The 17,063-nt window shown below is 48.4% G+C and overlaps 2 protein-coding genes across 3 annotated transcripts; one reads left to right on the forward strand and one right to left on the reverse strand.

The window, feature by feature from the left end:
- The first annotated feature begins 640 nt into the window (after positions 1-640).
- Positions 641-12,031, forward strand: LOC139340087 (glycerol kinase-like). 2 transcript variants are annotated; one of them, XM_070975696.1, is made up of 20 exons: positions 641-808; positions 3,187-3,260; positions 4,078-4,184; positions 4,318-4,395; positions 5,196-5,275; positions 5,442-5,579; positions 5,809-5,918; positions 6,009-6,075; positions 7,475-7,510; positions 7,913-7,980; positions 8,294-8,336; positions 8,414-8,494; positions 8,590-8,668; positions 8,784-8,880; positions 8,990-9,074; positions 9,195-9,315; positions 9,591-9,734; positions 9,838-9,924; positions 10,042-10,116; positions 11,042-12,031. In XM_070975696.1, exons 1-19 carry the CDS (start codon positions 755-757, stop codon positions 10,113-10,115), a joined length of 1,623 nt encoding a protein of 540 aa, XP_070831797.1. In that variant the 5' UTR covers positions 641-754; the 3' UTR covers position 10,116; positions 11,042-12,031. The 2 variants fall into 2 exon arrangements, with proteins under 2 accessions (XP_070831797.1, XP_070831796.1); XM_070975695.1 differs by lacking the exon at positions 10,042-10,116 and having other exon boundaries at positions 658-808; positions 11,042-11,157.
- Positions 12,032-12,107: 76 nt separating this feature from the next.
- ddx18 (DEAD (Asp-Glu-Ala-Asp) box polypeptide 18) lies at positions 12,108-16,626 on the reverse strand. Its single transcript, XM_070975751.1, has 14 exons — positions 16,480-16,626; positions 15,879-16,058; positions 15,597-15,797; positions 14,954-15,089; positions 14,765-14,865; positions 14,395-14,594; positions 14,101-14,215; positions 13,830-13,969; positions 13,583-13,744; positions 13,339-13,491; positions 13,092-13,205; positions 12,904-12,960; positions 12,627-12,804; positions 12,108-12,510 (listed from the first exon to the last, which is right to left on the reverse strand). The coding sequence occupies exons 1-14, from the start codon at positions 16,583-16,585 to the stop codon at positions 12,365-12,367; spliced, it is 1,989 nt and encodes a 662-aa protein (XP_070831852.1). The 5' UTR covers positions 16,586-16,626; the 3' UTR covers positions 12,108-12,364.
- Between the last annotated feature and the right edge of the window lie 437 nt (positions 16,627-17,063).

The raw sequence follows: 17,063 nt of genomic DNA on the forward strand, positions 1-17,063 counted from the left end.
TCTTGATTTTTATGTCTCTTCCTACCTCTTCCTATAAATTGCTGGCTGCAACTATTCATTTTCCCTGGCTGTGAGATTAATAAAGCTATCTTAAAGAACACATTTTAGGCTTGCTTTCAGTGGAGAAAATGGTGTGCCTCACACACTAGAAAATGAGTTTCTCTTCACATGCCTTTAAATGATCCCTGTGTTTTATTAGAGGTGTGGTAGCTCTAATTTAAATCTGAGTCACACATGAAAACAACTGTAATCTTAACCACAGTTTGTGAGTTTTTCAACCATATTTCTGTAAAATATGTCTTCAGTAAAAACTCTGTGATGTTACAGGGACAGACACTTCTCTGTGTTCGTGAACCAGTGAATGAATGTGACCTGTTAACGTCATGAACCCGTTTCCCTGCCATAACCTCCATTTTTAACGAGCGCTGTCTCTGCATTCTTCTCAGTACCCTCCAGACAGTCTCCTATGACAACGTGCCCCCGAATCTGATTGGACAGCGTGTGGCGACGCCTACTGACGTGCAGCCAATCGCTGCGTCAGCCCTGGCCGGTTCCGGTACATCCTCCTACTCCCTCCACTGGCGTGCCCGCCCAGTCGACCTACCCCTCACGCGGAGCGGTTGCCGGCATTTAAATAAAGGGAAAAGTAACAGAAAACAGTGTCGCCGGGCAGGTTGCTTCAGAGGCCGACAGCAGGTCGCGTTTAACGTCGTGTTTTGAGTGTTTTAACGGCAACGACGAAAGAAGCACAAGAATGGATCCGCTGGTCGCTGCGATCGATCAGGGCACGAGCTCAACGAGGTTTCTGGTGAGTGACGTGGAACAGTCGGTCAAATGTTTAGGGTATAAAACTTCTGCCGTTTGCTCTCTTTCGGCATTTCTTTGCTTGTTTGAGAACAAAACCGACAGCAAATAACGAAACCCTAGACTGAAAGTCTTTCAGTAAGTGGAAGTGATAACTTTGGATGAGATTTAACGCCACAATCAGCCTGTAAGCAACACACGGCGCGGGTGACCCCCATCGACATCCTCCGTCAAGCTAATACATTCTGGGTTAGCTAGCAGCGCGTGTATTTATTCTCTTAAAGTGCAAAGAAAAGACATTTGCTGGACAACTTTAAGTCTAAACACAGAAAGTCCACGTCCAAGTGCGCCCCTGCTGGTGGAAGAGCACACTGCCACTGTATTACACTACGTTACAACAGATGAACTTTGATTACAGAGCACAACTGTTAGCACAAAAGGCTAACTTATATGACTTATAGCATGCTATTAAATGATCTCCTTCACATCAGGTAATGACCTGGTTCATATGTCAGGTTTGTTAAGAGCCTGGCAGCATTATACATGCTCATATATTCAGATTTATTAAATAAAATGGCCATTGTCAGCTGATAACAGTCTGTAGCAGTCACTTCCTCAAAGATTATTAGTGCATCACAGGTAAAGTACTGAAGGAGATGTCATGTAAGAAAACCTTCAGTTTATATAATGAATATACATTTCATATAGCTGTATGGTAAGGACAGCAGTGTGTGCGTTTAAAGGTAATAATTTAGTCAGTTTGGCTCTTTATATTAGGAATTTTGTACATTTTAATTCTGTCATTTTAAATAGTGTTAAGGGAGAGCAAAGTAGAAGGATTATTTTACTGTGGTTGATGAATAATCTCTGAGATTATAATTGAAGTGCCTCTCAGATCTTTCCACATGCACACAGAAACGGTGGATGTCAGTCAGGTATATGTTGTGGGTTGTGTAAGTTCATGACCCATTTCAAACTAAACCAAGTCGCTCGTCCTGTCTTGTGAAATTCAGTGTTTCCTTCTGGTTTCTTCACTTCGTACTGGTGACCAGCAAACAGACTCCTCTCATACCATATTATACCAGATTTTCACTTTGTTGTCACCGCTGAGCAAAATGAATCCTGTGTCGTGATCCTTTGTCAATAAAATTGGGCTTCCTCAAGTAGGTCAGCTGGAAGACTCAGCCTTGGCACAGACCACAGCGGTTTGGTGTTTTGTTGAGGTTTCCAAAGAGTACACAGACGCGATTTGATTACTGAGTAGATCTGACAAACCTCTTTTGGGAAATCTTTGTACTGATTCTAAACATCAGGCTGGTATTTTTGGGGTGTTACATCTTTATCCCAACCTCCCTGATAATGCTTTGGAGTATATTTCAGATGTATGTGGTCAGAAATGATGGATGTCAGCAGAAAACAGCTGCGATAGTATTGTTATTGATGTTAACTCCGTTGGTGACCTGTTCTTTCCAATCCTTTGACCTTTGACCCTTTGATGACATTGTAGGTCAAGTACAGAAACCCTAATTTTAACCAGAAGTTAAACTTTAACATAAAGGTTGAAGTTCATCCCAGGGTCCAGATGCAAAACTGAGCCTTGACTTCTGAAGCCTCCAAGAGGTTTTTTTTTTCAGCAAATTCATTAACTTCTGTCACCTTTTTGTAGATATTTTTCATTTGCCGAGGCTTGTCCAGGAACAGGGTTAGGGAGCGGTGGATTGTCAGTGATTACATGGAAGCTTTCCTGATGTATTGATAACTCCGTGGCCACGAGGATGCGTGACGTGACTCTGGTGTCATGTGGAACTTGTTGGTATAAATATTCTGTGGTCACATCCTCCAGGTGTAGTTTTGGTCTTGGTGTGACCTCGGAGGTCTTAAGTCAGTCCTGCTGTGACGGGGACGATGTTCCTGTTTGCTATTCGACTGCGTGACTTCATCTGAATGTCACTCCTTCCCTTCGGTGTCAGAGGCGTCAGCTTGTAGCCTGCTTGTATCTGTGTGTCCGTCCAGTCAGAGATCGTAAAGTTTAAAGAGCTCCAGGTTGGCTGGAAGCTGCTTGTGGGCCACATGTCTCTCAAGGTTAATGTTTTTCCCAGCGTGGTACATTACTGTGCAGAATTCAAACACCCTGGCAGCATTGAGAGCTGTCTCCAGCTGAAATGTAGCCCCCTACTACTATTCACATGAGGGTAATGCTACGCAGAGCTCGATGCTATTACCTTATTAGAAGAAAGGCTGACTTCTGTTTGAGGTTACAGCTCACAATGCTGCCTCCCCCCTCTGTAACTAATGAAGACTTCAGCCTGTTTTTGGCTTTTTCCCCTGCATCCTTTGTTTTATTTCTGTTCTCGGTCTCTTATGGATTCAATTTCTCCACAGGTGTTCAATGCAAAAACAGCAGAACTGTTGAGCCACCACCAGGTAGAGATCAACCAGAGCTTCCCCAAGGAGGGGTGAGTTCACTGCCCTGACCTCTTCAAGTGTTTCGACTGACCAACCAGACGTAGAGACTTGTAAAACCAACAGAGCCACGTTCCTCTGGAGCAGCTGGGTTTACAGTGTGGAGGGATGTTTTAGCTCCTTGCTAAACATTCAGTATGCAGAAATCTTTGAAAATGGCATGAAATTGCTTTTGTATGAAAGGAAATATGATAAGATCTGGTTATAAATCCATAAATGCTTTCTGGGTTACCAAGGTCACATTTTAACTGCATTTGAGATTAATCAGTTACTTTATTTGACGTGTGTCATGTAGCTGAGTCGAAGGTCCAGCTCTCTGTTGAATGCTCGAAAGACACCTTGTGTCTGCTCCATTTAAAACAGTTGATGAGGCCATATGTCTAATTTCATGGCCGTGTCAGTAGATGTTGCCTGTAAAAATCATTGCTCTGTGTTTTGGAACAACAACAAAGGCTCAGTCTAAATCCTGGACATTTGTCCCTGAATGCACATATCCTGAAGCTCCCAGCGTTCAGCCGAGGTCATGTTGCAAGCTTACGTCAGCCGGAGGGGCTGCTGTTTACCTCTTACCCACTCAGAAGTACTTTGAACCATCATGGCTGCTCCCTCTGTTTGTTATGTTGTGAATGTGACTTTTCACCCTGAAAGCTCAAACCTGCTAACACAGTGTAGCCTTGTGATAGGGAACAGGTAAAAATGCATCCCATGCATGCTGGTGGTTTTCTTCAGATCTCTCTGGACGTGTTTGTGTCTGTGCACGCACACGTGGGGTTTTGTGTGTTTACGTGCTCGTGTTTCTGTTTCAATCAGCTGGGTGGAGGAGGACCCGAAGGAGATCATGCAGTCGGTGTACGAGTGCATGGAGAGGACCTGTGAGAAACTCTGCCGGCTCAACATCGACATCTCCAACATAAAAGGTGGGTGGAGATATGTTAAGCACACCTCCACCTACAGCTGGAGAACAAAACCTGGCTGTTAACCACACCTAACAGAGAGGAGCGGCTGGAGGATCAGAGCTCATTGACATTTATGTTGTTGCTCTTCTCCCAGCGGTGGGCGTGACCAATCAGAGAGAGACGACCCTCATCTGGGACAAAGAGACTGGAGAGCCGCTCTACAACGCCATCGGTATCACCGCCAGATATTCTTATTTACATATATATCATGTCGTATTTAATCATTACAATTAACATTCTGCAAACATTAACATTCACCAAATGTAGACGTCCTCCACAGTGCATGACAGGGCTGCAGTGTCCTATGTCACATCTGTCCCCGCCCCTCTGCCCTCCACCCACCGCCCCATGTGGTAATGAGCTGAGCACATGCAGTCGCCAGCCAGTGGAGCTGGAGGCCTGCGTGCTCGTGTTACCAGCAAAGAGCAGCCTCTGTCTTAACGCCAAAGGCCTTCAGGTTCAGCTGGAGAGGCGAGCTGCCTCTTGGCTGCTCTGTGGATGGAATCTAAGTCATGCGTCGGGGGGGCGGGGGTCCACATAGCTGAAGCGCACACACATTCTGTGACTGCCATCAGACAAAAAGTCACGTTTCTGAGTTTTACGTTAGCTGCTGTTCCTTCATTTCCTTCAGGTGAACGGAGAATAATAAAACAGCTTGATGAAGCTTGATCTGAGAAGAATTTTAACCTCGTTCTGAAAATTCATTCTTGTGTCTAATGTTCACTTCTTTACACTTCTAAAAGTTCATGAATGAATGACTTTCTTGCAGCCTGTGACAAGAGGCTGCAGGTAGAAGTTGCTTTAATTTACTAAAAAAACGACAGGAAACGGTGCTGAAATGGTGACGAGGGCTTAAAAGAAAGCTGTAAATGCCAGCACTGATTGTTCTGTGGATGGACTAAAGTCGTTCAGACGTTTCTGTCTCATTTAAGTATGTTAGGCTCTTGTGTTTAAGCTGTGCTCTGTCTGTAGTTTGGCTGGATCTGCGCACACAGTCCACAGTGGAGAGGCTCATTAACAAAACTCCTGGCAAGAACAAGAACCACCTCAAGGTGAGCGACCTTCAGCAGGTTTTAGATTTTAGACTGAGGCTGCAGCGTTCAAAGACGTGAACAGTCAGAGGAACACAGAAAACGTCTTTTTGGACCAACAATGTCCTTTGATTCTCTTTGATTTCTGTTTTTTCTTTTATCCCAATGGTCTGTGTCCTCTGTCCAGCACAAGACAGGCCTCCCCATCAGCACCTACTTCAGTGCGGTGAAGCTACGCTGGCTGCTGGACAACGTGGATGAAGTGCGAGAGGCAGTGCTGAGCGAGCGCGCCATGTTTGGCACGGTGGACTCCTGGATCATCTGGGTAAGAGGCTGTCCCCGGCCATCGGTCAGAGCCGCACTGAACGAAGTCTGTTTGTTTCCTGTGAGTCAAAGCACAAGACAAGACGCTGTTTTAGAGTCAAGCTATAGAGGACAAACTGGTGTGTTTCTGTTTGTGAAGCTGTGGCTGGAGCCCGCAGAGTCCAGCTCAACGCCCCCTTTTCGTTCACGTTTGATGCACGCTTGTTTGACTCAGTGCTGTCTTTCCTCAGTGCCTGACGGGGGGCAGGAACGGGGGGGTCCACTGCACAGACGTCTCCAACGCCAGCCGCACCATGCTCTTCAACATTCACACCATGGACTGGGATCCTGAGCTCTGCAGGTAAGCTGACCTTTCACGCTCACACTGCACATCTGTCCAGGTCAAACACACCACAGCTGCTCCTTCTTCTCCTCTGCTCCCTGTCTGCAGATACTTCGACGTCCCGATGGAGATCCTCCCCAAAGTCCGAAGCTCCTCTGAGATTTATGGCCGCATGGTGAGCTCGCTTCACCTTCGCCGTCTGTTCTGTGCTTCACTGATCCTGTTTGTGTTTTGAGATTGACCCGATAGGACCTGACCTACTTAAACGGTCCAGAGCTGTGAATCCACATGAATGATGGCTGAGCTATGATCATAAAACACTGTAAAACACTGTGGTGCACGGTGTCATGAAACCCTTTAATCACTGAAATGATGGTCTGTCATTTACAGTGTGTGTGTGTGTGTGTGTGTGTGTGTGTGTGTGTGTGTGTGTGTGTGTGTGTGTGTGTGTGTGTGTGTGTGTGTGTGTGTGTGTGTGTGTGTGTGTGTGTGTGTGTGTGTGTGTGTGTGTGTGTGTGTGTGTGTGTGTGTGTGTGTGTGTGTGTGTGTGTCCGTTCTTGTATCTTATCTCTCGATGACAGCACGGTCTTAAATGTTAAACCTGTTTTGTGCACCTTGCCCTGCAGTGTGGCAGCTTTGTTTTCCTGGTTGTACGGGTCAGGTTGTTGTTTAGAAGCGTCTCCACGCGTCCTCTCAAACCTACGCTTAATGTCTGCACCTTCTCACGCTGCAGCAGCCTTTCTGCTGAAACAAACCAATAACTGACACTGGAAGCGACGTCCACTCTGCCTTTACTGTATTCCTTTCCTGATTTTAGTCACCTTATCTTATATTGAAATGGTCAACTTCCATTGTAAACAAACTTTGTGCGTTGCTGCTGTTTAGCTGGTGAAAGGCAAACGTGTTGCAGCTCTGCCCTGACTTTAACTATTCAATTTTTAGGCATTAAACTGCAGATTTGCACTGATGACGTCCTGCATGGTTTGATTGTGGTTGGGATTACTGCAGTTTATTTCTCAGCAGTGAACACTTTTTATCATTAGGATATGTTTTGTGCATGTTTATGACTAAACACTCAAAGAGCTCTCATCACTGCAGAGGTTCACAATTTCCAAAAAAGTATGTCGCACTGACTGCTGACTCCTGTTAACTGGCCAGTGGAGGCAGCAAGCGATCAACAAGTTTGTGATCAGCAGAAGGCGTTTCCAGCTATCAGCTAGCCTGAAAACAAGGCCCAATCTGTCTGTCCGGCCACAGTTCAGCCTTTGCTGTGGCTCAAAAACTGACATCCATAGAAAAGTTTGGACTCATGTTGAACTGGAGTGTCATCTTGTGTTATGAAGTTAACCACAATACAAGATGGATAAATCCCTGTTTTTGTTAGCTTGGCTGCCATGTTTGGTTCCTCACAGTAAAGACGCGTCCTGTCAAGGCCCGTCTTCCTGCAGCTTCCTGGTGATCCAGAGGTTTTCAGTGAAGACAGACAGACAGACTGAGATCAGCAGTTTCACAGCAGTCAGTATCATCCTGCAGTCGTTTGTCCAAACTGAACGTGTGTTTCTGTCTTTCCCCAGAAATCCAGCTGCCTTGCAGGAGTTCCCATCTCTGGGGTAAGAGCTCTTGAATGTTGTCACACTCCTGTCAGCGCTGATGTCGTCAGCGTGCTGCGGTGTGTGTTACACATGGCTTTCCTCCACATGACAGACTTTCCATTAGTGCCCCACGATGCTTTGGCCAAGCCAATATTAGCCCATCTCAGATACATCATGTCAGCGCTTTGGTCAGCCTGAAAGTCACATGAAACTGATCTTTTTCCACTTCAAAGGCCAAATGAATCCAATGCTCACAGCACTGCTGCTTAGCTTAGCTTAGCTTAGCTTAGCTTAGCCTGTGGTAAGGTTTTAAACTGTTACAGATCAACATTGGTCAGAGTTTCTCATGTGAGACACTGATTGTGATAAATGCATACACGGACTGTCTCGGCCCTCTAACTGCCACCTCGTCTCTCTCAGTGTCTTGGGGACCAGTCGGCTGCTCTGGTTGGTCAGATGTGCTTCAAGGAAGGCCAGGCCAAAAACACGTGAGTCATGCTCCGTTGTCTTCATTTTGCTTGTGTGTCTGCGCTGCTTCGGCGGTGGAACGCTTCTGTTTTTCATCATCTTCCTCCAGCGCTCTGCACGTTAGCTCGTGACGTACTGGAGCACCAGCTGCCGCCTCCGCTGGCATCTTGTTTTAACTGTTGAAAAAATGAAAGTTGAAAGAGATGAATCAGACAGAACAAGCTCCTGGACACTTTGTTATTTTGACTAAAGACGACACTTGAATGGTGAAGTTAAATGAAGAAGAATAACAACAGTAGTTCAGTCCCTGCTCTCTGCTCTGTTTCTCTAAAGGTATGGCACCGGGTGCTTCCTGCTCAGGAATACAGGGACCAAGGTGAGATATGCTACCTGAGAAAATGTGAAACCATGTCTGCAGGCGTGTCGTTCCCTCACTCTCTGCTTTTCTGTCAGCCTGTCATGTCCGACCACGGCCTGCTGACCACAGTAGCCTACAAAATGGGAAAAGACGAGCCGGCCTGCTACGCGCTGGAGGTGTGTGAACGCTCTCAAACTGGCCTCCACATTGCAGTGACGTCCTCCACGGCGTGTCCTGGTGTCTCACTCCGCTTGTGTTTTCTCTCGTGCAGGGCTCGGTGGCCATTGCGGGGGCGGTGGTACGCTGGCTGAAGGACAACATGGGCATTGTGCAGTCTTCCTCAGAGATCGGTACTTAGCATCTCAGCTAATCTCATGTGAAATCTGTGACTCGTTCATTGACTAAATGCAGTCGCTTCAAATGCTGGAATAACCAGTCTTCTTCTGTTTCTGCGTCTTATCTCAGAGACACTAGCAGCTGCAGCCGGCTCGTCTTACGGCTGTTACTTTGTGCCGGCTTTCTCTGGACTCTACGCCCCCTACTGGGAGCCCAGCGCAAGAGGGTGAGACGGTCAGCTGTTAAAACACGTCGTCACGGGCGACTGACACTTCACCCTGAGACGAGGACAAACTGAATCATGTGACGACGTCTTTCCTCTGCTTGTTTTCCAGCATCATCTGTGGACTCACGCAGTTCACCAACAGGAACCACTTGGCCTTCGCTGCTCTGGAGGCCGTCTGCTTTCAGACCAGAGAGGTGAGCGGCGCCGAAAACACCAAAGCACCTGCTTTACTTCAGCGTGTCGGCTGTGAAAGCCCTGGAGCTTGTGGTTTGGTGTGACTGCTGTTGATTGATTTTGCTTTGCGTGTCATTCAGATCCTTGATGCCATGAACCAGGACAGCGGCATCCCTCTGACGCAGCTGCAGGTGGACGGAGGCATGACGTCCAACAGGTTACTGATGCAGCTGCAGGCCGACATCCTCTGCATGTCCGTAGGTGAGGAGCCTGAGAGTGTGTGTGTGTGTGTGTGTGTGCGCGCGCGCACGCATGCGCCCATTCACCCAAACAGACACTTTGTAGATATCAGTTATTTTACATACGCTACGTCCCAGCATCCAGCTTCATGTCTGTTTGTGCGTCCCAGGATCTGTCTGCTGCTTCCAATGCGTCTCCCACCCTGCGTGGTTTTCCAGTGTGTCTGAGTGGAGGACTCATTTGTTCCTAACATTTCAGTCTTTGTCTCTCTGCCTGTCTGTCCCATCCCGGTCCAGTGCGGCCCACCATGTCCGAGACCACGGCTCTGGGTGCAGCCATGGCGGCGGGGGCGGCGGAGGGGGTGGAGGTGTGGAGCCTGAGCGCCGGTCACCTCCCACAGGTCACCTCGGAGAAGTACGAGCCTCAGATCAACTCCGACGGTGAGGAAGTCAGAGCCAGAGGAAACGCACTTTTCAGCCACCTGCACAGCTCGTGCTTGTCTGTCGTGTCCTGACTCAAACGTCCGTCTGTCCTCTCAAACAGAGAGCGAGTTCCGCTTCGCTCGCTGGAAGAAGGCGGTCCAGAGAGCCATGAACTGGGAGACCACGGAGCCCTGCTGCAACGCCAACGGTACACCTCTGTCTTATTCAGGAATAGTGTTGAATGAAGTTTCCTGACCTCGAGCGGCGGGCGAGAGTCTGACCGCAGTCCTTCTTGGACGCTCTCTCTCTGTTTCGCTGACAACAGGTTTAGGGAAGAAGATGAACGGCGCCCCCTGGGGGGTCCCTCCCACCCCTCCCCCGTCCAGAGTGGACCCCTAAGGTCCGACCGCTGCTGCACGTGACCGTTTGAAGTAACCACACTAACCTGCTGATGCAGCATGGTCACGTTTCTCAGCATCACTAACACAGCGTGTCCGAGGGCTGGACCAACACAGGCCCTTCATGTCCAACCTCCCACAGAGAAGAAGAGATCATGCAGACATGAAAACTCTGAGCTGCTCCCTCTGCTCAAACTGTTAAAGTGCTTTTATTGACACGTTGAACAAAGTGAACAGGATCTCGTGGACCGTGTTTGTTCCATGAGGCAAAGGTTCGATGCCCAAACGCGTCACTTTGTTTAACATGACATTTAAAAGCATTGATTTTCACGTGTGCGGATGTATTTGGGTCAGCTGATCCTCTGGACTCAGCAGGTCTGACGTAAAGAGGACGTCACTGTGACGTGAATGAGCTGTGCTGGTCCGGCCCTGGTGTTCATGGTCTGCATGTCACTGCTCGGTACTTTCCCACGTTTCTCCAGCTGACTGAAGGGGCCGTTGCTCCGTCAGGCCGCCGCAGTTTAAACCTGCATCAGCTGGTCTCTTAAACACCTTCACTGCTGAGGTTTAAACTGCGTCTGACTCCAGCTGCTGCGTTCTGCATGAATGCCTCGAGCATCGCGTCTGAGGTTGAACGTCCTGCAGACGTGGATGAAGGTTTCACCTGAAAACAATCCCACAACGCCTGGAGAGACGGCCTAAATGCTAAAAAGACATGCATGAGGGACGTGTCTCAGCTCCTCAGTGCAGACTAAGACCTTCCCTCCCATAATCTGCTTCAGTTGGACTCCTCTGAACCACAGACGGAGCAACAGCCTTGATGGGTTTAACTGCTTTGCTTCCACTTTGTGTTCAGCCAGAAAACTGCTGTCAGTCTGTCAGTGTGCTGGTTTCTCATGATACTAACGTCCTTCTCCCGCCTCACAGGCCACCAGCAGTGATCATGGTACGAGTCCAACATGGAAGCTGAGCGTGGATCCGGACTGGATGGCTGCATGGCGTGACGCGCAGCCGCTTTGGGGAAAAGCGTAGCCTGTAGTATCTGCTGAAAAGCTATCATCACCCTCGAGCGCCACCTGTGAGCACTCTGAAGAAAGTATGGAACCATTTCTGATGGAACTTTGCTCGTCTTCACTGAACAAGTGAAGGTGTTTGCCGACTTCAACTCGTGCAATGAATCATGGGGGAATCAGGCGTCCCCAGCGTGCAGGAGAGCTGCACTGTCGTACCTCATCACTGTGACTGCACACATCCTGAACTGTGCCTGTTTAACCGTCTGTTCTGTTCATAGTGTGGATGTTTGTACTTTTTCTTCTGGGATGTGAGATCCGAACATGTGTCCTGTTGAAATGGAGCTTGTTTTCCATCATTCAAAGCGACGGCTGGCGGCCTCTCGACAGCACTTTAGAATTTGTCCTCCTGTGTGGGAAGGGGGGGGGATTATGGGAGCCTGCGGGTTTTTTAAGGGGAGGTGTTTTTAAGTGGTTTTTATTTTTTTAACTTCATCTTTGCTGAAGTCAGCGCTCTGAGGAAACCCCTCATCGCTGCTGCCACTGATTCTATCCATAGTTTTGTATTTCAAACAGAAGCACAACCTCTTGCCCTCCGAGCCACCGTACACGTCCACGATGCAGATCCTGAACCTCACTCTGATTCAGAACGCAGATGACTGCAGATGAGCTTGTATTTAATGAAAGTTGAACATTTTTATCCTGATTAGTCGTCATTTAAAGGGAACATTTGGTTTCTGTGTTAATAACTGCTGACGGTGTTCATCTGATCATCCCTGAGCCCGCCTGCATGTCGCCTCTGGGTTTTTTCTGTAATTTGTTTGAGATGTAGAGCAAGAGTGCTTTAGCTCTGCAGGAATGAACTGATGCTGCAACAACTGACAGAAATAAAAATGAGAATCAGCTCACACTGTTTTTATCCAATGACTTCACAGTACGAAGCCAAGTCTGCTTGATATGAACGAGGCAAAGTCGACATCTTTAAAGTCAAAGGAGGTTTAATATCCAGTCAGGTGACAGGAGAGACGTTAGAAAGGTGTTTGTAGACTGGGACGTCCACACTGATGTTCTTTATACATTTACAAAATACTTTTACACATCTCAGAAGGAAAACAGGGCCTACAATAATGCATGAGGGACGTGTGCACAACACGACGTCACGCATGTTCGAAGCAGGAAGTTCATGGAAGGAGCCGACACAGCGGAGGAATCAGCCCAGGCTGGAGCTCGCCTGAAGGACTCAGCGGGAAAACTGCCTCTTGTCGCCTTTTGATTTGTTAACATGCTTAAAGATTCTGGATTTTTTCACGTTGTTGGACTTCTGGTATCCGAACCCGCCTCCGCCGCCTCGCTTCTGCATCTTCACGCCTTTGCTGCTGTGGACGTCTGCGGAGGGACTCGATTAAGGAAGACGTTTTTTATTAACACGACGACAAAAACAAGATTCAGTGCATTCATCACATCAGACAAACAGCAGCCTGTGACGTCACAGCAAAGGATACTCAGGTCGACGTATGGAGGGACTTTGAAGCCGAACGACAGCGCCACCATGGGGAGGTTGAGGGTGTTGACGCTGTAGATCTGTTTGAGTGAGTGGGAGTCGTAAGCCCTCACATAGGACTTGTAGGCCTCCTGGGCTGACTTGTGGAGGTAGTAGTTCTTCTCAATCAGCTTCTCCAGCTTAAGAAGGAGAGACAGTGTGAGGTCAGCGGCGAGCATTCGGTCCGTCTTTGTACTTTTAACTCCAGATAACCAAAAAGATTTAAGCAGACGTCTCACCTGAGACTGGATATCAGCGATTTTATTCCAAGAAAACTCGAACTCGCTCAGCGGGACCTGAACAACACAGAACCACGATGAACTGAAACCGATCCCCTCTAAAGACGCTTCAGGAGAAGTACAGGCTGGAATTTACTGTAAAATGGAAAATACAGACGTGTGTGATGTCGTGGAAAAGAGATGGTCACCTTGGCTTGTTTCAGGAAGCGGAGGAAGCCGAGCTCCTCCGGTCGGAGGATGAGGAGCGCGTGGCCTCGGCCGTTGATGCCTCTGGCTGTCCGGCCCACCCTGTGGATGTACTCCTGTGGACAGAAACCGAAGCTTAACACGAGTCTTAACCTGTGACTTCACTGCAGCTCGGACAATGACCTTCAGAAGGCATCGAGTGAGGCGATATTTGAGTCCTCGCGAGCCGAGCTGCATCGGCTTCAGTACCTTGGGGTCGTCTGGGGGGTCGTACTGAACGATCCAGTCCACCTCGGGGATGTCCAGCCCTCGAGCTGCCACGTCGGTACACAGCAGGATGCCCGAGTCAGCGTTGCAGAACTGGAAGAAGGTGGTGGTACGTTTGGTCTGCTTCTGTTTGCCCTGTGAAACACAAAGAGAAGAAGAAACGGTTTTGTAGATCAGATGAAAACCACCTACGACGACGATGCAGGAGGTGAAGAACTCGTCTCACGTGGATGGCCATGACGGGCAGGTCGATGTAGTTGAGCAGTTCATAATGGAACTTCACAGACATGCAGGAGGAGAAGAAGACCATCAGCTTCTTCTTGCGGTTCTTCTTCAGGAAGGTGAAGAGCAGCAGGAAGCGCTTCTCTGACGGACACACCACGTAACCCTGGAACAGGACAGACGTCGCTCCACCTCAGTTTCTACACACAACGTAACACGAGGCACATTCAGCAGAGACGCAGCGACACTACCTGCTCCAGGCCGTCGACGGTGGCGTTGTCTTTGTTGTCGTCCACGCCGACGTACAGGGGCTCTTTCTTCAGGGAGATGCGAGCCAAGTCCTCCACCTTCCGGGTCTGAGTGGCTGAAAACAGCATGGTCTGTCTCTTCTCTGGAGGATGGAAGCGTGACGCAGGAGGGTCAGAAAACTGTGCCTCATTTAAACCACACAGAAACACAGCCTGAGCTCACAAAACTACAAAAACCACAGAGGAAGAAGAGCGCGGCGCGGCAGACACGTACTCGGCAGCAGCTTGATGATCTGCTTCAGCTCCTCCTCGAAGCCCACCTCCAGGATGCGGTCGGCCTCGTCAATGATCAGACACTGCAGGTTCTTGAACATGAATCCAGGAGTGTTCTGAAAGCACAAAGTCTGGATTTAATCATCTCATACGGACGTTAAACACGAGCAGGAGCTGGAAAAGAAGAACTCAGCAGCGGAACAATGATCTGCGATGTCTGATGTCACAATCACTACGTCTATCAAGTGTCACGACACCAATAACAAACTGTGTCACTTCCTGTGTCTACACTCACCTGGAGGTGGTCCAGCAGACGGCCAGGTGTGGCCACCAGGATGTTGACGCCATTGGCCAGTTTCTGCGCCTCAGCCGAGCGGTTGCTTCCCCCCATGATCAGACCGTAGGTGTGCACATGGTGGGTCATCAGCTCCTTCAGCACGCCATAGGTCTGCATCGCCAGCTCACGTGTGGGTGAAAGGATCACTACACCAGTGCCTGGGGAGGGGGAGGAGGGGGAGGAGGAGGAGGAGGAGGAGGAGGAGGAGGAGGAGGAGGGGGAGGGGGAGGGGGAGGGGGAGGGGGAGGGGGAGGGCAGTTAAAGATATACAGCTTGATGCATCAGGTAAAATCAATATTTCCAGGAGGTGAATGAAGACGAGGATTACCATTCCTGGGCATGAACCTGAGCTTGTAGATGAGCTCTATAGACGGGATGAGGAAGGCCAGCGTTTTACCGCTTCCTGTCTTGGCAGCAGCCAGAACATCCCTGAGAGGAGCAAAGCAAACAGAGACACTGTGTGATCATCTGAGCATCGCTGCAGAGCTACAACCAAAGCAGGGGGTGCGGGTCTTACCTCCCCTCCAGCAGGGGCCGAATGCTTTTGTGCTGGATCTCAGTCATGTGTTCGAAGCCCATCTCCTTCACTCCTTTCAGCGTGTTCTCGCTCACCAGCCCCGCAAGAGAGGCGAAGGACGTGTCCTCGAACGCTCCTGGAACATCAGGTAAAGGTTAATAAGTGCGAAGGAGGAGACGTCACGACCATGTGAGAGAAAACAGGCAGACAATCGTGTCCTTGCGGTCACTCCTGTCAGGAGAATCACTGGTGACTCCTCCCAAAGACAACCACAAGAGTCTCTGTACGCCTTCGCTGACACCCGCGTCTCGATGGACACGCTGAGCGGGCAACACATGAAGGCGACACAGCAGCCCCTCTCAGACACCCCCACGTTAATGTTCCAGAACAGCTCGATTCAAGCCGCCGGGGTCGTTCCTGACAGCCGTGACAAACCGCTGGAGGACAGAGCCGAGCGGGGAAGAAACGAAGAGGACAAGAGACAACCGGACCAGGTCTGTGTCCACTGAAGCCCAGTTCAGACTTCAGGGGTTCTGGACCCGTTTACTCCACGTCCCCCATCTCCTGAACTCAGCTCACATGCGATATAGCTGCTGAAGGTCCCACCTGGTCTACAGCGAGAGGACATTGATGTTTTCAGTACCTGTTAAGCCAGAAGGTAATTCAGGTTGGTCTCCCTCTTCATCATCTCCCTCTTCATCATCTGAAGCTCGCTCTGGTTTGTCAGAATCCTGTTCTCCATCTTCAGCTGCTAGCGCTGCTGCTGCTCCCTCCTCATCCTCCTCCTCCTCTTCCTCTTCTTCTTCTTCGTCTGCTTCTTTCACTGTTTTGGTCTTCTTCTCAGCTGGAATGAGGATCAGAACACGTTAGCTCACCGTCACATTAACACATGAACATGTCAGGGCGGTAAACTCCATCCGTCTACCTGGTGAGTCAGCTGTGTCAGGAAGTTTTCTTTTCTTCTTCGTCTTCTTCTTCTTCACAGGAGTTTCCTCTGCTGTGCCGTCCACAGGCACCTCAGTCTGCTTTTTCTGTTTCTTCTTGGGCTTGATGTCTGTCTTGATGTCAGGGCTTGAGCCCTGCTCCTCCAGCCCGTTTGAGGTTTCTGTCAAACACATCGCAGAAAGAGACAAATAATGAGAAAAAACTGTTACAGATTATGATGAGCTTCATGATTCTGCTTCCTGGGGCTTCGATCGCGTTTCTGATATTCAGTATTAAGTTAATAATTACGGATTTTCTGCTGCTAATTGAGATGTTTGACAGTGTTTCAGTGCTAGCTAGCTACATGTAAATTCATAACACTCTGACAAATAACGGTGACATAAATAAATATCTAGTGTTATAACGTTGAATCGAGATCAGCTGACACAATGTCTGTTAGTGAAAACCCAACTCTAAGATGTTAGAGTTCAAATCATGCCGTGAGGAGCTAACGCAGTTAGCTTAGCAGGTGAGGGTCGTCGGCGCTTCAGAAACACGGAAAACAAACAACAACCTGGGAGTGTTTTCTCTGACAGACGTACCGCTCTGTTCCCGCTCCGCGCCTTTACTCTGCAGCTTGCGCTCTTTGTTCTTCTCATTTCTTTTCTGGATTTTCTTCCGCAGAAGTTTCATCTGTAGGTCCGCCATGGTGTCTGCGCACGGCACACGTGTGTGTAGTTCTCAGGACCCTTCGGGGCGCAGTCTGCGCTGCCTGAATGAAAATGCGAAGGACCTCACAGAGGCGACTAAAATTCCTGACAATAAAATAAAATAAAATAAAATAAAATAAAATAAAATAAAATAAAATAAAATAAAATAAAATAAAATGAAATGATAGCATCAAGTAAAAAAAAAAACAACTTTGCAACTTAAAGGAAAGACTTTTGGCCAGATAGCCCTTAAAATGTTTTAAATTAACATAATAAAGCTCTATCGCGTGTACATATTTCTGAGTGACGTGAGGACGTAACTTACGTCCCTGCAGTGACGTAACGTTTACTGCTGGTACAACTTTTAGGCTTCTTTCTAATCTCATAAACGGAGTGCTGACTGCTGTTATTTGTCATTTGCATCAGTTACCTAAAAAATATGTAAATTATGAGAAATTAGTAATTAATTATTCTTA

This window comes from Chaetodon trifascialis, chromosome 12, assembly GCF_039877785.1.
Source record: "Chaetodon trifascialis isolate fChaTrf1 chromosome 12, fChaTrf1.hap1, whole genome shotgun sequence".
NCBI classification, from domain to species: domain Eukaryota; kingdom Metazoa; phylum Chordata; class Actinopteri; order Chaetodontiformes; family Chaetodontidae; genus Chaetodon; species Chaetodon trifascialis.